Source organism: Schistocerca piceifrons, chromosome 8 (assembly GCF_021461385.2).
Source record: "Schistocerca piceifrons isolate TAMUIC-IGC-003096 chromosome 8, iqSchPice1.1, whole genome shotgun sequence".
NCBI lineage: Eukaryota > Metazoa > Arthropoda > Insecta > Orthoptera > Acrididae > Schistocerca > Schistocerca piceifrons.
The window spans coordinates 275,908,033-275,929,689 of NC_060145.1; the positions used below are offsets into that span (position 1 = coordinate 275,908,033).

General features: G+C 40.3%; 1 protein-coding gene across 1 annotated transcript in view; it reads left to right on the top strand.

The window, feature by feature from the left end:
- Positions 1-21,657, top strand: part of LOC124712272 (hydroxyproline dehydrogenase-like) — a 133,708-nt gene that overhangs the window by 97,889 nt on the left and 14,162 nt on the right. The window contains exon 7 of the mRNA XM_047242567.1: positions 1,322-1,482. Within this exon, the coding sequence (XP_047098523.1) occupies positions 1,322-1,482 (161 nt within the window). The remainder of the gene's footprint in view (positions 1-1,321; positions 1,483-21,657) is intronic.

The window sequence follows — 21,657 nt, forward strand, 5'->3', positions numbered from 1 at the left end:
CGAGGCAGGATTCGAACCTGCGACCGTAGCAGCAGCGCGGTTCCGGACTGAAGCGTCTAGAACCGCACGGCCAAAGCGGCCGGCTTACAATCCGTGGCTGTACGGACCCTGATGAGGTGGAATGGCATCGGCGAACGAGTTCGCATTATGTGAAGGCCTTGCTGTCCCGGTTCCCGTAAGGTCACCGAAGATATGCTGTGTAGGACATGGTTAGCACTACTGCACAACAAGAGTGGCGCATTGTCAGAAGATCGTCCATGTTCCGGGTTTATTGCAGACTGTTCTGCTGTGGTTTGGACAACATATACATCGCTGTGTATGTCAGATAGTGCAGCAACAGGAAACGTACTCCAAAGTTGATATACCCGATACGGTATGAGACAGTGTGAGCTGTCGGCTAGTTGGAATGATAAACAGCGGAAACTAATGATAAGTCCAATGCTGGATTTTCAGTGTACCAGTACTACTATTCTGGAACTATCTCACAAGGACCAGAGGACATCACCTCGAACGGTCAAATACTAAGGGCGCGAAAGTAATTAGCTCATTGCTTTCGCATCTCGTTGTGTAAAAAATCGACGAAAGAAAGCGCAGGACTACTGTTACTGACGTTCTCGCGTAAGTGAAGGGCGTCTTACCATATTTTCCCAGATAACGACAGAAAACTTTGAACATACCTTTAGTTATTCGTTCTTGCAGCAGAGGGCGCACCCATTTGCTTGGTCATTTTATTCTGTGCAGTCCCAAAAATTACTACGACTGGACTTCTGCGTCCATCTCGCAGCTCACTGAACAATAGAAGTGAAGAGCCCAGGTCTGGCTGCTCTCTTAAGTTGGCAGTTCTGTTGCTCTTGGTGCTTAATGCCTAGAGCTTATTACTCAAGAGGCCATTTACCCGATGTATGCCGATTCACGGCGAACCATAGAGAACAAGACATTTCTGTCGTCCGACCTACTGTTCCGCTATATTGCTCCAGCCGTTTTCCATCTACTCTTACGTCTGAAGAAATTACTATCTGGTCAACATTTTAACAGTAGCTAAAAGGTGCAGACAGCTGTCACACAATAATTAAAATCAAAGGCAGCAGATTTCTAAGGCACCAAATTTTACTCCACGGTAATAAATAATCTCATTACGTGCTGCGACTGTATCGAGAAACTGCTCAAAGAGTGCTGTATAACGTTCGAATAAATCATTCTAGGCAGCTGTTTCTATTAACAGCACTAGGGAAACTTAACGCTCTGGTTTACTCTAGTAACATGTCTGACCTTTTTCTCTACACAATTTTCACTTAAATCTTCTTCTTGTTGGAATTTAAAGGGCGCCTCTGACATGCTCTCACAAGAACTTAAAATACTGGAAGAGCTTGGAGCATGTTTCGCAGCAAAGCTCGTCCGAGGCGCTTACTTGGAAAAGGAGAGGCAGCAACCTGTCCCATTAACCTGCGAATCATATGAGGCCACAGGAATCAATTACTGCAAGTAAGTACATTTTCCCTAGTACTCGATCTAATTTTTATAATTATACAGGCTGTAGTAGCATTATTTTGTGCACATTGCTTTTGGGCACAGGGATGCTGCAACTGTTGTTATAATATGTATATCTTATAAGTTGATAATGGCGTAGGGGTCGTATCCGATGCTTTTAATAAATACTTTTTAGTAAAACTGAATCTGCCTTTTGATAAAATAAAAGAAACCGGACAAGTATGAGAAGAACAAGTGCCCTGGGGGTTCTGCACAAACTTCATCATGTAAAGTGTAAACTTTCACGGCCGAAATTGTCACAATTAATAAAATATTCCGGGCTATTATGCCGTGGTCGAAGGGATTTCACTTTAAAACCCGACGTTTCGTCCCCACCTGCGGAGGACTTGTCAAGAAGGATCGTAGCTTTGTCGAATGTCCAATTCACACCCTGGCTCGCTACTGACTACGGCAGAATTTCGCTTCCGGGGCGTCCCGCGCAGTGGCGTGACGTCACGTGTTTCGAATACGCAATCGCAATTGGCCGTTGTCGACTGCCGTTGTCAGCTGTTACTATCATCCCATGGTGGAAGACTGATACACATCTTCTTCAGCAGCGGAATCCAAATTTCATTCAGTTTCACGCCCTCCTCCTTCCTATTGAAATTCCTGGGATGTTTCAGTCTCATGGCCTCTCTGTATAGCCTTTCGTGGTATCCGCTTGTGGCTGCCAGTACTTGAGTCCTATCAAAATGAATGTGGTGGTCTCCTGGCTGTGAAGCATGTTCCGCAACAGCTGATCTGTAAATCTCCCCTCTCCTGCAATTGCCCTTATGCTCTTCTAGTCGTTTTTGGGCAGTTCTTTTTGTGGTATTCAGTACATCGCCCCACAACTACACGGAATCCTATAAATTCCAGCTTTTTCCAGTGATGGCGAGAATCCTTGGTCAATTTTAAATGATCACGTATCTTCCGTGTGGGTGTGTAAATTACCGCGATGTTCAGCTTTTTCAAGATTTTTTTCTACGCGCTCAGTCACGTCCTTAATGAACGGCAGGAAAACTTTCGAGTTCACCGGCGCTTGAGCATCACTATGATTTCTACACGGTGGTCTTAACGCTCTAACCGGTCGAAGTGGCCGAGCGGTTCTAGGCGCTTCAGTCTGGAATGGCGCGACCGCTACGGTCGCAGGTTCGAATCCTGCCTTGGGCATGGATGTGTGTGATGTCCTTAGGTTAGTTAGGTTTAAGTAGTTCTAAGTTCTAGGGGACTGATGACCTCAGATGTTAAGTCCCATAGTGCTCAGAGCCACTTGAACCACATCGGCGAAGGAATAACCATTCTTAAGCAATGTATTGTTGAGATGTTTTAATTCTGCGTCAAGCAGCTGTGGTTCACAGATTTTCCTTGCTGTATCCGCCAACGTCTTTATGAAACTTAATTATGTTTACTAGTATCGCCTGTGGCCGACATTACACCAACTGTGTATGAGTCATTCCACGTCAATTCAAATCAGTAAAGTAACATTTTCAACCTGACCATCTCAGATTTTTTTCAAATTTGGTGCATTCAATGGCACAGATAAGAGATGGAAAAATACCAGTTTGAAGATGTGTATTACAACTGTGAAGAAAGTTACAGGTCTGGAAAGTTTGGAATATTTGCTAAATTTACATGCGTCTGTCACAACATAAATGACTGTAATTCTGGTTCTAATTCAGTTACAGCAATGAAACTGACCTTGAATATCTCAAAACACCCCGTCTTTAATAATTTTTTTGAAAAAAATATATTTAATTGCTCCAGTATGATACTATAAATATGGTAAATATCAAGATGACACACCAAAGGCATCATGCACAAAAAATTATTTTGTCAATTTAAGTACACCATCAACATGCAGTAAGCAGCTATGTATTCAGTTTTTTTCTATAACACCAGCCAATAGCAGTTACTTTTATTCAGACCAGTTGTTTAATATTTCTAGCTGTGAACATCCAATGAGAGACACTTTTATTTCAACCAACCAACATTAGCCTGTTTTAGTGAACAGCCAATCAGACAGACTCTTATTTCAACTAGTCACCATTAGTCCACTGATCTCTATATATTATGCAAATTTTGTTTTATGTGTTTTATAGCTGTGGCTTGTTTAACAAAGTGCAGTGTAAATGTGTCATAATGTAATATTTGGTAAAAATGGATTTCAAGTCAAAATTTTATTGTTGCAATCCGTTTAGGGAAGAAGGTCATGCAAGAGTGCAGAAGAATTTAAGGAATGTTCAGGAGTGGATGATAAACAAATATCCTAATGTATTGTTAGCTGGAAAAATTTGCAGTAGATGTAGAAAAATATCGCAAAACCCAACAATCGCTACAGATGTTGCCTCATTTGTGCCAGGTACTTCCAGAGAAGATTTAAGTGAAGATGAAGTAGCACCAGATCTGGCACTCGATGCCTTAAATAGTAGCCTTCAGTATTTAGGTGAATCTCCTATGAAGAAAAAGAGGCTTCAGAGTGAGAAAAAGTACCCAAAGCAAAAACTGAAAAAATAGCCTCTGTGTTGGGGCATACTTACGTGGCACAACAGGGAAAAGAAGAGAGTGAAAATGGAGAAAGTGGAATTATTACCCAGCTGAAAGATAAGTTTCACAATTCAGACCGTATGTGCGACAAAATACAAACTCTAACTGTACTTCCAAACAGTTGGAGTATAAGGAAAACTATGAAAGAATTGTCTGCTTCAGATTACATGGTACTGAGAGCAAAACAGTTAGTAGCAGAACATGGCATATTAGTGACACCAAATCCAAAGCGAGGTAAGACATTATGTGAGAAAACTGTTCAGTGTGGCGTGATTTTTACTGTGATCATGACGTGAGCCGTATGATGCCAGGAAGAAAAGACTTTGTGTCTGTGAAGGAAAATGGAATTACAATACATAAACAAAAGCAGCTAGTGTTGCACAACCTTAAGGAACTGTATGCGTATTTCAAACATAAATACCTAGTTGTAAATATTGGTTTCTCCAAATTTTGTGAGTTGCGGCCAAAGCATTGTGTTCGTGCCAATGTTAGTGCAACCCACGCTGTTTGTGTGAATTTCAAGTTAATGATTGAAGGTTGTAAACTTAAAGCACTAACAAAGAGTGAAGAATACACATTACCATCATACAAGCACTGTGTAGCATTTGTTACATGTACTCCTGCACTACCAGCATGTTTCTTAGGTTCATGTCCCTATTGTCCAGACGTGACAAGACTACCTGATTATTTGTATGGTCTGTTTGGTGAGAACTGCATTGATGAAAGTGCATATAAGTGTTGGTTAACTACAGGCGGGGTAGTTCTAGAGGCTATAACAAAGTTAACAGATGATTTCATTGAGGTGTTTGCATCGAGGTTACAACAGCTCCCAGAGCACTCATTTATCTTCCAGCAGCAGTCACGTTTCTGTAAAATCACTAAAGGTCTCAAAGTAAATGAGTTTCTTGTTCTTTGTGACTGCAGAAAACCACTCCTTCACCATTCAGGATGAGGTACAAGGATTCCACTGGAATAATTCACAGGCTGCAATTCAACCATTTGTAGCTTACTACAGAGACTCAAGCACTGATGAAATACGACTGCCTTCAGCATGATACAGTGCGTGTTTATTCTTTCCAGACAAATTTCATCAATTTCTTAAAATCTAACCCGGACCCTTAGGATTGACAGTCTGTCGCGCTGACCACTCAGTTACGGGGGGCGCACCCAATGAACAATGTTAGGTACTCGAACAATCTGTGTTGGCTCGGAAGGCTTCGTTGCTATGATGTTTTGTTTACCAGTGCTGACAACAGCAACGGCCTAGCAGTTGTGCATTGGAGATGCGGTATTGCAAATAAGCCATCCGCAACATTTAAACATGAAAGCCCCTAGAATGAGACTTTACGAAACGCTGTTACTTTCACAGCTCATTTCTACAATAGCACAAGATCGGTACGCGGGTTAGAAGTTGGTAGCAGTGCGGGAGAAAAGGGAAACTTTCATCATATGCGTTTTCTGATGTCTACTTCCTTTGACCTCTCTCAGCGTTACGTACACACCATTTCTTTGTTCACACCTATGACTATGAACCTTTCGAATTATGTAAGTTTCATTAGCCTCCTTGTATAATTAATATTAAAAATTGGTACTTCAGTTTTCGATGTTCGCGTGTTTAACATTATGACAGATAATAATAATAATAATAATAATGGCTAAGAAAAGGCAATATATACAGTGAGACGGAAGGATTCATGATTGCAATACAGGATCAAACAATAAACACCAGATATTACAGCAAGCATATTATTAAAGATCCCAATACCACAACAGATAAATGCAGATTTTGCAAACAACAAATAGAAACAGTAGATCACATCACAAGCGGATGTACAATACTAGCAAATACAGAATACCCCAGAAGACATGACAGTGTAGCAAAAATAATACATCAACAGCTTGCCTTACAACATAAACTTATAAAACAACATGTTCCCACATACAAGTATTCACCACAAAATGTACTGGAGAACGATGAATACAAATTATACTGGAACAGAACCATTATAACAGATAAAACAACACCACATAACAAACCTGACATCATACTCACCAATAAAAAGAAGAAATTAACACAACTAATCGAAATATCCATACCCAATACAAGAAATATACAAAAGAAAACAGGAGAAAAAATTGAAAAATACATCCAACTGGCTGAGGAAGTCAAGGACATGTGGCATCAGGATAAAGTTGACATTATACCAATTATACTATCAACTGCAGGAGTCATACCACACAATATCCACCAGTACATCAATGCAATACAGCTACATCCAAACTTATATATACAACTACAGAAATCTGTAATTATTGACACTTGTTCAATTACCCGAAAGTACCTAAATGCAGTGTAACATATACCATACAGTTAAAAGGAAGTCACGCTTGATCAAGGTCCGCGTCACCTTCCATTTTTAACCAGACATAACGTCTGAGACAAGAAAGAAAGAATAATAATAATAATAATAATAATAATAATAATTATTATTATTATTATTATTATTATTTCGTGTGGTTAAGTGGCCAGGTGCAATTCTTCCTATTGGATGCCACTTCGGCGACTTGCTTGTCCCCAACCTTCCCGAGTTTTCCGATCTGGGAAAGTGGATCTATAATTTACTGTGAAATCGAACCCACATGTTGCTTCTGGCGATTTCTCACATCGGTGAGAGGTGAAGGATAGGTTAAAACGAAGACTGGAAAATCTGTCGTCCGACGAGGTTCGATCTCGCGAACTCATGGTTGACAGACAAATGTTTTACTGGTTTTTTCCCCTTCATTTTGTTTGTCATTGTCCTCTTCATTTGATCTGGGCGAACGTCACACGACACTCCAGTTTGTTAGTATCAAAACATGTGGCGTATATAGCCGTATCGTTCGATTGCATTGACTTGAAAGAGTAAATTATTTACGCCTCCAGGAGAACGTAGATCTTAGGATTTGACATAAATTTGAACTTGACGTACTTCAAAAAGAATTACTTTTACATACTTTAGGAACGGATTGCTAAAGCCAAAACAATAAAAAAAACGTCCATACAAACTTATGCTTTAAAAACTTTAATTATAATCGCATACAGAAAACGCTGTAAAAGAGACGAAACTTAATGGACATCCTGTGGTAACTAATTTTGGCAGAATACCTCAAATAATAAATTCAGATAACTACAGGAAATCACCCAGCCTTATAGCTTAAATAGTGAAGCAAACAGAGAGAGAATCTCTAAGTGTAATAAAAGCATACAGGATCCCTTCGACAAGATACAACACGGAAAAAATAATAATATCCCAGAACATATAACTAATAACAACAAAGTAATGAGAGCGCAAGCATAAACACTTCGTAAACTTGGATAATTAGACGCAGATCTCTAATTAAAAATATAAAAAACCTAGAAAGAAATATTCTCAAATACTTGTTTGACCAATCTGCATATGTGGAATTTGGAAACACAGGAAATCTCAGGAGTTACAACAGAATATTGAGAAATATTTCTGACACTTTCCTGAAGAGATGATTTAATTTTGCGGTCAAATTTTCAGGAAAAATTACGCCCGGATAGCCGCGCACGGATAGCCGCGCACCACAGCACGCCGCTTCCGGGGTTCGAGGAAGCGCGCCGGTCCCGATTCGAATCTACCGGGTGTTTTAACGGCGTGTGCCCGTGTAAGCGAGCCTGGATGAGGTTTTTAGGCAGTTTTCCACACGCGACTAGGTGGATAACGAGGTGGTACCAAACGTCCCGCCTCTCGGTTGAACGATTCGCAAACATTTAGAAAACGTTCGCCCAATTTCACGCGGAGAACGCTAGACCCAGGCAGGAAGGGAGAAAGGGAGAAGGGGGGGGGGGGGTGGGGGGTGCCACCAACAGGAAGGGCATTTGGTCACCCTCTACCACTAACACAGCCAAATGGAAAAATTAACACCTGTATATACGAAATAAAGGTCAGTAAAAAGGTCAAATTTTTCAGAATGAATTGTCAAGCTGACGATCGTCAGTTTATTCATCTCAAGGAATGTTACGAACAGTTGGCTGCTTGAATCTGAAAGAGTTCTCCAGGAAATTAGCATCACAGATGAGATGGGACAGGACAGACCTGTATTCATAACACTTGGCGCGAATCATCAATATTTTATTGACACCCACTTACATAGGGAGATCATTGTAATACAATAAGGAAAATCAGTTCGCACGGGATTGCTGATGGGTTCGTTATCCCAGGCGCTGTTCGAAAGTGGAACGGTAGAGGAATAGTGTGAAAGTGGTTCGATGAAATCTCTGCCAGGTATTTAAGTGTGAATCGCAGCATAGTCATGTAGATTTAGATGTAGACATCAATTTGAAGACAAACCGAGAATTGGAATCATAAGAGCATGGACATAAGAACGGAAGTGAAACTTCAGATAAGATATGAAAGTACGTATTTCGAAGAAGAAGCAATGAAACTCATCAGCTAAACAAGTTTCTCGGTTGAAATTTCCTGGCAGATTAAAAGTGTGTGCCGGACCGAGACTCAAACTCGGGTCATTTGGCTTTCGCGGCCAAGTGCTCCACCTCATTGTCTGGCACGAAGTTTTAATCTACCAGGAAGTTTCTTATCAGCGCACATTCCGCTGCAGAGAGAAAATTTCATTCAGAGTTTCTCGGTTGTACATATCAATGTAACAATAAATGTAAATATACTAATTCCTAATAAACGTTCAAAACGTACTCTTCATCCTTTCACACACGCAAGCGTTCGCACCCGCTCAAACACCGCTGGGTGTCATCGATGCTTTCATAGATTTCCATGACACGTTAATGAGGCAGCGCCTCTGTGTTGTGGGCGTCCGCTGCATAAACCAACAGCTTAAGATGGCATCGCCTATAATTATCCTATGGTTTGAGGTGGGAGGAATATGCAGGCAATGTAATTAGTCCATCCTTACACATCCATCTGCTATGGTAGATATCACACATTGCTTCCAGAAAAATGTAACTGAAATGTGTCAGTTTCGTGATATCTGGATCAAACATGGATGATATGGAGTGAGTCATGTTTGTGAGTATGGCTATGTGGTGGCCATTTATCGGCTACTAGTCGACACACTAACTGATATGTAAAGTGAATTACCATATCACTCTTTAGTACTGTGTATGTGGTGATACATTTAAATTCTGCTTCTTTTAATACACTTGTTACCAGAGTTTGATACATGATTGTCTACAGAATAGAAGGAATTGTTCCAGAGAAGTGAATTTAGACTATATTTAAAATGTGCTTTAGAACCTGTCAGACAATCATTTGGCAAATGATTTTTTAGCTGCACATTCAACTCTTTTCCGAGCCATTGACTTCTTTAAGGAGGAGTAATAAAGATCCTTTCTGCTTCTAGTGTTGTAGGTACGATTGTAGACGAACACCACATACTGTTCCCTTCGCTCTCTTTTGAGCAATCAGTGATTTCACAGTGATGAGTTAATGCAGAAAATTATGCTCTAAGACATTAATAATTGGAATTGCGTAAAATTTGTTACAATATTGATTTCAACCTTTATAAAACTAGCAATTATACGAAGAGAAAAAGCTACTGATTGTTTCGGCATCTCAGCAGTATACGAGGGTTGGTACTTAAATAGTGGCAACTATTTATTCACAACCGATACAAAAGCGTTACATGTGTGCACCTGTTACTGTCCTTCAAAGTAGTCACCAGCGTTGTGTAGAACCCGTTGCCAGCGATGTGGAAGGCGTAGTATACCGTTAGCAGAGCCTGTTCTGTTGATGGTGCGAATGGAGCGGTCTACTGCCTGTCGAATCTCTGCAACAGTTAGGAATCAAATAGAAGTCACAAGGACTTGAAGTCCGGGGAGTATGGTGGATGGAACAGTATTTGCACAAAATGATGGGTGGGTTGCACAGAAAGTGTCGCCGCTTCTTTCGCAAAGCTGGTCGCAGGTGATGCTCCAAAAACGATCAGTAATACTGTGCACTGATGGTCTGCCGTGGAGGAACATAATCCTTTAGGATAGCACCGTCACAGTCGTACACGAGAACCACCATTACTTACACCATACACGTACTTTCGACTTTCGCGGCGACCCACAGTGACGCCATTCGTTGGATTGGCGTTTCAATTTTGGCTCATACGATGTAGCCCATGTCTCATCCAGTGTTACGATACGGCGTAAGAAAGCCTCTCCTTCGCGCTCATAACACTCCAAGTGCGCCTGAGCAGCGTCATAACGCCTCCATTTCTGCATTTTCGTCAAGTCATGCGGAGCCCATCGTGATGCAATTCTTCGCATGCCCAGGCGTTCCTTCGGGATGCGAAGCGCAATCGTATGCTCTAATCCGATATCGCGGGCGAGCTCGCGAATCGTATGGGGTCGACCACTGTCTACTAACATGGCAACAGCATACACTTCTTCTTCAGAGGCGCTACGACGACCTGCCCGATGCATGTCTGCCACATTTTGCCGACCTTCGTTGAAGGCTTTTACCCAACGTGCCACTGTTCTGTACGGCAATGCCGATTCCCCGCACGCCTCTTGAAGACCTTGATGACAATGTCGGGGTCTAGTGCAGCAGGGGATACAACCCGTCGGCTTTGAACAATGACGTCATTCCTTAGTCATAGATCGTAATGTCTTCTCTTCGAGGCATAGATAATAAAGCAGTTCTGTGTTCTAATAAGCACTATCATTAAAATAATTGAATGTTAATCTAAAAGCGATCGCTTGATATTCGGTACATCATTCAACGTGTGATTTAATTAACTTAATTGTTTGTTTTTTATTCGGCCGGTACTTAATATTTATTTCACTTTCTTATTCCACCAATATGTGTATTTCCGTGTTGCGAAGTACGTAACAGAAATTTGGCAGCTGGCGATCTTTTTTCGTTTTCCAGCTCTAGTATCAGCATGACATTTTCGAATGTGTACTTCCGAAACCCCCGTCACAACAACATCTTTCACTTCGCCTTTACACTGACGACACAACTATAATAAATAATAATAAAGTTGTTATGTTTTAGTTTCGTTTCTTTACTGATTGCTTAATGAAGTAGGATCAGTTTATTCTATCTCGTGAGATTTTTTTTAAAAAAAAGCCAAAAAACTCTTATTACGTACTGAAGGGAGCTAGAACACTAAGAAGAATCGCTTCTCGGCTTTTGACAAGATATTGCTTAATAAAGTAGGATCAGTTTATTCTATCTCGTGAGATTTTTTTTTAAAAGCCAAAAAAACACTTATTAGGTACTGAAGGGAGCTGCTTAATAAAGTAGGATCAGTTTATTCTATCTCGTGAGATTTTTTTTTAAGTCAAAAAACACTTATTACGTACTGAAGGGAGCTAGAACATTAAGAACAATCGCTTCTCGGCTTTTGACAAGATATTGCTTAATAAAGTAGGATCAGTTTATTCTATCTCGTGAGATTTTTTTTTTTAAGTCAAAAAACACTTACGCTTTTGACAAGATCAATGTTTATCTCTCTCGCATTCCTTTGTTTCTCAACATTCTCCTCAGCTCTTTCATCTCTGTAATACATGCTCTCTGGCGACTTGTGACGTCATTGTTCAAAGCCGACGGGTTGTATCCCCTGCTGCACTAGTCCCCAATGTCGTGCTGTGTGACCATGGCACATTCAATCTTAATCCAACTCCGTTGTTCCTGTTTCATAGTGACACTTTTACGTTAGACCGCTCACGAATTTCCCTCGATTGTGCGCACGCCGGTGACGTGGAACGGGCGAGTCCATTTGCTCGAAGGTAGGTATGTCAACAACGTGTGCTATCAGCGACAATAATAGATTCCATTGCATAATGTCTCTGCAGCAGTGTTGCCACTATTTAAGTTCCAACCTACATATTCTTTCTACTGCAGAAACAACAGTTCCAAAATCGTGTTCATAAAATTCATAAAACACCTAAGAATTAAGAGGCAAATTAGTGGTCTGGCAAAAATGCGGCTTAGTTTGAAATTCTTCAGTAACAGAAATTATTATAAAAATGCATTATTTCTTAAAATAAATGCATGGAAAACGTGGCTGACAAGACACCACGATGACACATTGTATTTGTTAGACAAAGTCTGTACGACCGATACAGAGGTCATTTGCCACGGAAACTTCGTAAGAGCGAGTATAACTTACAGTTTTCTGAATATTCTGTAATTACTAGATTTATAAATTCATGCTTTTTCAACGCAAACTACCTCAGACAAACCTATATAAACAGTCTAGATGGCTGGCTCGCAAAATACAACTACATTGAACGTAACTATAGTATCGAAGACCTCCATATTCATTAAATATACATGCCTTTGAGAGATTGTTATGCGTCCGCAGAAAGGTACAGTCGATTTCAAGCCTGTGTTTTGGATGCCAATGATTGTCCGAACTCTGATATTTGTTTGCCTTACCTTCTGACTGCCGTCGTTGCTCCATGCTGCGACTGCATTTCCCGGTATCCTTAAGATTCTCTTACGAGACAGACACTTTAATGTTGCTCACGGCTCGCCACGTCTCAAACCAACGCTAAATAAATGCGTCGGCCGCTGCAGAGACCTCTGTATTGTTTACAACTGCGCCACATTGCGATGTGCTGTTTGCTCTGAGAGGTATACGGTAAATAATCGCCGCATAATTAAGGAAACCAACCATCCTGCGATAATACACACTAAGACACAAAAAAGACGCATTACGAAGTAATTATCCGAATGGGACGGAAATCGGTAGAAGTAATGTACATGTATAGACAGACACATAATGATTTCAATTTTAGGAAAAAAATACACGATTTATTCAAGAGAAAGAGCTTCGTAAATTGGGTAAGTTAACAAGGTCGTCCTCTGTCCCTTACGCAAATGGTTATACGGCTTGGCATTGATTGACAGAGTTGTTAGCTCTTCTCCTGAGGTATATCATGCCAAATTCTATCCAACTGACCCATTAGATCGTTAAAATCCCGAGCTGATTATAGGGTTCTGCCTGTAATGCTCCAGATGTTCTCAACTGAGGAGATATGTGGCGACCTTGCTGGCCAAGGCAGGATTTGACAAGCACGAAGACATGCTGCTGAAAATCTCGCCGTGTGAGAGCGGGCACTACTCGCTTAAACGTAACCCCTAGATCGCATGCCATGAAGGGCAACAAAATGGGGCATAGAGTATTGTCTACGTACTGCTGTGCTGTAAGAGTGTCGCGGTTGACAACCAAAGAGGTCTCACTATGAAATTAAATGGTATCCCAGACCATCACTTCTGGTTGTCGGGCCATGTCTGCGGGTGACTCTTAGGTTGGTATCTCACCACTATCCGAGCCATCTCTAGACATGTCTTCACTGGTCGTCGGGGCTCCATTCGAAGTGGGACTCATCTCTGAAGACAATTCTACTCCAGCCAGTGAGATTCCACGCCGAATGTGCCTGACACCACAGCAGATGGGCTTGTTTGTATACAGTGATCAGTGGTAGTCAGCACCAGGAACGCTGAGTTCAGCCCCCTTTTGTGAGCGACATGTTAACGGTCAACACCAGCTGCACGTCGGATCAATTATAATGATGAATCCAGGGCTGTGAATGCCTCTCTCACGATTGCTCGGCCCTCTCGTTCTGTTGTCCCTCTGGGTGGACCGCTTCCTTCTTGATGCTGTGCTCGATCATAGTTCGCCCATTCCTGCTAACACTGTTGAATTGTGGCATCGCTCCTATTCATATGTCGAGCGATTCGCCATCAACTCCAACCGGCTTCCAGCTTCTACATATCCTCTCTCAAATGCGGACATCTATGTATATTGCTCACACGCCTGTCTGCGAGGCATAGTTACTGTGCGGCTGAGTGCACAGGGGGAAATACGCAACCACTTTATGCCGTGGTATCGACACGTCCCCTCTTTACCATCCTAGCTGGATGTGCTGTAAAATTGCTCTACAGCGTAACATATGCATCCATCGGCCGCCAAAGTTTACAGTTTTGCATTTCCGTCGATACCTGTATCAGTATCAATTTGTGACCAATTTGCGTAGCCCCTTAGTGCTGCGTCGTTTTTGTGTGTGTTAGTGTTGTAGGGATGTACCTAGCCTGGGACGACCGAGGCGGTACAGCTGGGGTTCTGTATTTAATTAAAATGTACCTTGAGTTGTGTGCAGTATTTGTTATGTGCAATGATGCAGGGATGAATAGGTGTTACAGATATGGGTAAATTCGGGAAAAATTTTTAAGGTTATGTTCTGCTTCACCAAAATGTTGAAAATAAAATGCTGTTTTTAAGTTTTTGTTACTTGGTTTAATATTTGGATACAAGTGAGAGGAGAGCAACCAGAGTAATGGTGTAATGTGGTGTTTGTGTATGTCAGAGGAAAAGGAGTGGGAGACTGGCTGTGAAAGACAGTGTGTGGGCGATGTTTCGTTGAACTGGGAATGTGGTGAAGAGAGGTGGTCTTGTACGTGGGGTATTGGACCCTAGTTTATATGTTGTACTTGCCCAGGGTCCCCATGACTGTATTTAGGCCCCTGAGGGCAAGTTTCAATTCATTCCTCATAGTATATGCTGGGAGGACTTATGACTTAACCATCAGCCAGCTGCAATTCCTGCCCAGATGTTACTGTTCAACTGTTGCTTGCATCTACCTTGAATTGTAGGATGAGGATTTACATACACTCACAAACACCTTGCGAGTTCATGCAAATGCAGAAGCAAATGGAGAACATTATGAAAATTTGTCATAATTTTCTGGCTTGATAACTAGGTCTTTCATTAATAACTGAAAAACGAGATTTTGAATTATATTTTAATGCAGACTTTTTCTTGCTTTAGTATGAGAAATACACCTGACTCCTCTCATCCCTCCCCACTCCACAACTTCTAGAAGAATTCCTGATATATTCCATACATTACCTGTGACATTCGTACGAAACCTGCTTTACTTGAGTGAATGTTCTTTCATTAGCTCTTATAAAATGTGTCGTGCATGGATTTTCCTGTAAAACAAAACATATTTTGAATATGAAAATTCTTTATTAGTATTGTAAGATAATTAAAATTAGTTATTGGTTCATTCTTTTTTACAATGAATCAGAAATTGTGTACTGGATATATAAAGCTTTTACAAGTATAGTTTTTCAAATTTATCGTTTTCTCGTGAGTGTCTTTTTGACAGAATGTTCCTTGGATAAGGCGAATGCAGCAGAGCAGACAGAGAGAAAGAGTATTGCAGATTAACATCTTGTCCCTATTTTAGCCATTAGATATGTCATGTAGCTTAGTGGCAGAAAGGACATCAAACGTTTCGGTCGTGACCTGTTTACAGAACAGTCCTGGCAGTAGCTTGAAGTGATTTATGGAAATCGCATCAGAACATGTCTAACTGCAGACTACGCTATGGAAACGATCACTGTTAGACAATGTATAATTTATCTGTTAATGATGGAGCATATGTGAGATCATGAAACCTCTAAGTGCCACTCTTGGATACTTTAACCATCAAGAGATTACCGGTAACTTATGAATTTTCCAATTTCGGCGAATACTGAATGGAAAACTAACCGTGGTTTTCGTGCAGTATTCATAGACGAACTGGCAACCATGCTTAAACCTTTTGCTCAGTGCATTGTGGATACACATGTCTAACAGGAATTGTAACAGATGATGTTACACTCACAGTTAATCAGTTGCATAGTAATTAAAAGTTTGGTTGGTTAGAAGGCAGATAGGAAAAGCTGTATAGTTACTTGTTAGTTAATTTGAAGTTTTACGTGTTTAATGTCGTAAAGTATGTACATTTTTCATTTTTTCTTTTTTACTTTCTTGTTTACATTTTTCCCTTAGACCTCTACATCAGTGACATAACATCATAAAAATGATTAAATGTGGTGAACTTTCTAAAAGAAAAAATAAGAAATCTCAGAATACTGAATCATAAAACGTCAAAGTGGAAATAGCGAAGAATATAGTAATACTAAGAAAAATTCAACGCAAGTATTCATTTTTTTCCAAAGGATGAACAACAGAGAGGGAAGGAGCACAGTGCAGTCATTTCTGAGATTACATGTATAATGTGATTGAGGATTTTGCATATTTTTATTGCGTTAAACGTAAATTTGTTGATTGGCTTTTAGATTAAGATTAATTTTAAATAGAACTATAGATTGCCCCTGTACTTCAGGACTCATCATTCGGCAGGAACACATGGACGAGTGAAGCAGAGTTACTATGTCCTGCACAAAACATAGCATCTTACTTTTTATTCAATTCGCAAACTATTCAGTGTAAAAATGTAGAATTGGGGTCAGTGTGTTTTGTAAGAGTTACACTACGTTTTTATTTCAGTTTTATTTGTAGCAAAAAATTATTAAGACAATATACGGACAGTTTACGAACGTGGGTTTTCTGTCGACGTTAGTGAATTTTCTACCATTTTATTGTTATTGAGTTTTGAAGAACGCATTATCTGAACGAAAGAATACATGACATTTTCATTTGCTCCAAACCAGAAATCGGTCGGAGTTTTCTGAAAAGAGATAATTTCAGTTAAATGTGATGCACAATAGTAAAATTTCGCGCAAAGTACTACGAGATCGCCTGTTTCGTTGTCTGACCATATCAGAAAGTAACCTACTTTCGCCGCGCCGCTCGTGTTATAGTTGTGGATTTTGTGCTTTTGTATCATCTTAACTTTTATTTTGTTATTTTGCATCATTTTCATGGCAAACGGGCTTGTATTATTTTTTCGTTGAATTTTATTCCATAAGCAATGCCAGATATCTGAAAAGGAAAAATGATTCGCGTTTTAAAATAACAGAATAGAGCCGATGCCTGTACTGTGCAAAAGTAAGAACGTATGTTGATGAAGTTCTTTTCCAGTGAACACATGGTGTGTCGTGGGGCGATCACTTTGTTTTTAAAATAATTGAAAAGCCACAATCGCTTCAATCGTTTATTAGATGAGCGGTTTCAGCACTCTGAAGGTGCCATCACCAGATCTGAAACGTGGATTAACATTTATAAAACCATGTGGACATCATGGTTTTATAAATGTTAATCCACGCTTCAGATCTGATGATGGCACCTTCAGAGTGCTGCAACGTGGTTTATAAAACCATGTGGACATCATGGTTTTATAAATGTTAATCCACGTTTCAGATCTGATAATGGCCCTTCAGAGTGCTGAAACCGGTCGTCTAATAAACGATTGAAGCGTTCATGGCTTTTCAATTATTTTGAAGGTATTTTCATTGGATAATATATTTATGCAAAAAAATCAGCTCTATTGCAGGAGAAAAATGCTGTTGCATATGACGTTATGTGCTACATAAAAACACAATGCATGAAGTAAACAGCTACTATTTATTCCCTTATAAATGTTGTTTGATTCGTCTGTGTTTTCGTTATCCAAAAAGTCGTAATTCTTGAGCATAAAACATGTTCCATAATTCTACAACAGATTGAAGTCAACGATGTAGGTCTATAATCATGTGCATCTGGCCTACGACCGTTCTTGAAAACGGCTATGGCCTGCGCTTTTTTCCAGTCGCTAGGTACCCGTGCTTGTTCTGGCAAATGAATTGTGATAAGCTGCTGCTAGAAGGGCAGCAAGTACTTTCACATAATCTTCATAGAGTCTTAAAGCTATTTCATCTGGTCCTGATACCTTTTCACTGCTAAGCATTCATAGTTGCTTGTCTATTCTGTGATCGTATATCTCATTATCTACAATTCGTACGATAATTGGAAGGAGGGACCACATTACCGTTTTCCATGGAGAAAAAATTTCGGATTTCTCTTTATTATCTTCTGTTTCGCTGCCTGTATGGTCACTAGGTGAATGAATAGATGACTTCGAATCGCTTTTATGTAAGACTAAAACCTCTTAGGGTTTTTAATCCCAACAGTTAGCAAAATTTTACTTTCAGATTCATTGAACGCTTCTCTAATTAGTCTCCTTATGCTCGTTTCCGCTTCGTTAAGCTTTTGTTTGTCTGCTCGGTTTAGACTTCTCTTGATTCTGTGATGCTCTCTTTGTTTACGTAGCAGTTTTGTAACACGTCTGTTAAACCACAGTAGGTCTTTTCCATTCCTTAAGACATTGCTCGGAACACACTTGTGTAAGACATACTGAACGATGTTCCTGATTTTTTTTATATTTCTGCACCATACCTTCGTTCTCAGGACTGATATTTGTTGTTGACTATTCAGGGACTCTGCAGTTTGTATCCTGTCACTATTTCTAAGGAAAAATAGTTTCCTACTTCTTAGCATTCTTTGTAACGCCCATAGTCATTGTTGTTAGCACAGCCTTACGACTGCCGTTATCTCCCTCTACGTTAACTGATTCGGTAAGTTCAGGTCTGTCTATGGCTAGGAGATCTAAGATGTTTCCTTCTAGACTTGGTTCTCTAATGATCTGCTCGAAGTAATTTTCGAACAAGACATTCAGTATAATACACACGAACCGCTATCTCTGGCATCAGTTTTGATAGCATTTCTCTTCCAATGTACACATTGCAAGTTGAAGGCACCCCTTATTACAGCTGCATGATCAGGGAAGTTATTAACAATATTCTGCAACTTTTCTCTTAAGCCCTTTACCACTACATCTCCTGATTCATGTGGTCTATAAAAGTATCGGAATACCACTTTTGACCAATCTTCGATGCTTAACTTCACCCAGATTACTCCACATTCTGAATCAGTGATAACCACACCAGACATTATCGAACTCTTTACTGTAGTCAATACGCCGTCACCACTGGCGACTAACCTATCCTTGCGATAAATATTCCAGTCTGAACTTAGGATTTCGTTGCTGTTCACTACCGATTTCAACCGACTTTCTGTTCCTAACTCTCTCTCTGCGTTATAATTTTTAATAGGCAATAATTCTGGCACCTTTCCTGAGATGCTCCTGCAGTTTATTAATACCACATTAATCTTTTCTCTATACTATCTGCGAGGATGATCATTCTCTGAGAATGGAGTGCGTGATCACCATCTTCCCACACAACAGTCGTATGTTGATCCCCAAATATTTGAACATGGCGCGCTCAGCGATCAGCGTTATTGTGATCCTGTACTCCTTCACCATGTGCGTCTTTTTAGGGGTGCTTTTGGCCCTGAATTCATTTTTGTCGATGGCAGTGTGCGACCGCATCGAACTGCGCAGGTGGGCGGGGGGGAGCTTTTGGGACGGGAGGATTTTCGGCGAATGGGCTGGTCTCCCTGTTCCCCCAGCTTAGCTCCCATTGAGCACGTGTGAGACAGACACATTGGGGAGATACAATGCAGGACGTCCACATGCACCAACGACGATCCAGCAGCTGTGAACCACGCTGGTGGAGGAATGGAACGGCCTGCAACAAGAACTTAACAACAGTGTGGCCAGCATGGGACCAAGTTGCAGAGTATGTATTGCGTCCGTTGTGATCATGCATAATTTTAAGTGCTGTCTTTTCTAAAGGCCAGGGGAACATAATGATTGCGCTACCTTCAGTGTAATCATTGTCTTTGAGTAAAAGTATTATTTCTGTTCGTCTCATTGTGTATTTCTTTGTTACCCTTTGTGCTATGTTACGTCAGTTCTTTTTACTCGTGTACCAATTTTCATGCAACTATTTTTCTTGAGAGTGACAGGTCAGGCGAAAGATTCTTTCGCGCTTAGACTTGCGTTTTTTGAAGCTGGACGCTCAGTGTCAAAAGACGCCACAGTTATAGGCAGGCTGCAGAGTGCCGTTAGTGGCCACACACAGCGTCTTTTTCTGCCAACGTCCGGCAGGAAGGCGCATCCTTAAGGTCACACGGTAGTCGGATGGGCCGGGGCCCATTCCCTGCGTCAAAAGACGCTTGTCACATTGCGTTCCCACGTGAACCCAGTAGTAACCTTGCAGTGCGTCAACACAAAGTAGTGTGTGTAGTAGAGATGGGCAAACTGAAACACTTAACTGTTTCGAAACAAATGAAACAGTACAATGTAATGTTTCGATACGCTGTTTCGAAACAGTGAAACAGTTTGTTTTTTGTAATCTGATAAACCTTCACATTTTATCATCTTGAATGTCTACTGTATAAGAACGTCCATATAAACACAAATGAGGTGCGAGAGCGCTACATCATTTCGCAGAAAGTATGAAACTATCACTTGGGCGTCTCGGCAGTTTCGTATTTCCTGCAGCAAATGCGCTGCTTTCGTGTTGTGTGACTTTCATACTTTTCAATTGGCTGAGGACAGCCGTAGCTGAAGACAGAAGAACCACCACGAACGTAACTGGAGATAGGAGGAAACTGCAGAAACAACGGATATGCTACTGGGATTCCGACATTCCGTTAGTATGGGTAATATACCCATCCTGCTAATTTCCATGTACACAAAGGGAATCATTGTGGATAATAGGCACAGTGACTATAGACTCACAAAAAAGTCAAATAATTCGAATAAATAACAAAATATAACAGAAAAAATTTTGTCTTTCAGGGTGTTTCGAACCGTTACTATAAAGTCACCATGCTTCCCAGCCCTTCCCGTTTACAATTACAATATCAGTGATATGTCAAACAGATTGCTTGCAATTATACCTAGATCAGATTTATGTATATGTCTAATAACTGTCACTCTACACCTTTTTTTATTCAAAATGTTGTAGGCTTACTTGCGTTTCTTAATACGATTACTGTACATGAAAAGAGAAGTGTATGTTACAAAAAAAGTGTAATGTAATCGAATGATTTTCACATATTTATTATTTTGAATCTGAATAGTATACGCTGTTTTATTGTTCGGTTAGTGTTTATAAAGCAGATGTTACGCCATTTCGTAATAGGACAGTCAGCTAGAAACGAAGCTTTATTTTCGGATATCTTAAGCTTCACGCTATTGCTTGTCAAAAAGATTTCGACACTTTTGAAAGTGTTTCATGAAGTGTTATGTTGTGTTTCAGTATCTGTGCCGAGCCCGAATCTCGTACGACACAGAGCGGAATGAAACATCACTGTTTCGATACAATTAGTCCGTTCCAAGCGCAGGTGGACTGAAACAGCCTTATTTTAAAACAACGATACAGTTTCTGTGTCTGGCTCGAGATCGAATCTGGTGCGGTTATCCGAGACAGGAGCGGAATGAAACACCACTGTTTCGAAAGTGAACCACAGCCGTTCCGAAACACTGAAACAGTTCCACGTATCGGTACACTGTATCGAAACATAGAAACAGTGGCCAAGTCTAGTGTGTAGTCAAGTGTTTCATTACAGCTTTTTCTATGTGTGAGATGGAAAAAATTGAACTTGATAGCGAACGTATTATTTTAGAAGTTCAAGTTCTACCTTTCTTATACGACATTCAAAATGCGGATTATAAAAACTGACAAAAAAGAAGAGACTGTTGGTTAGCTGTGACATCTAATGTTGTTGGTGAAGGTTGGGACAACATAGACAAAGAAACAAAAGAAGCCTTAGATAAGTGTAGTAAAAACATTTAATTTGTGTAGTATAAAATATCAAAAATCAATAAAATACTTAAATTTTATGAAAGACATCTGGTGAATTACTTTTGTTAAATTCAGTAAGTACAAGAAGTCACAATATATGCGCTTTATTGTAGAATATTAGAGGTATCTTGTTATGCCA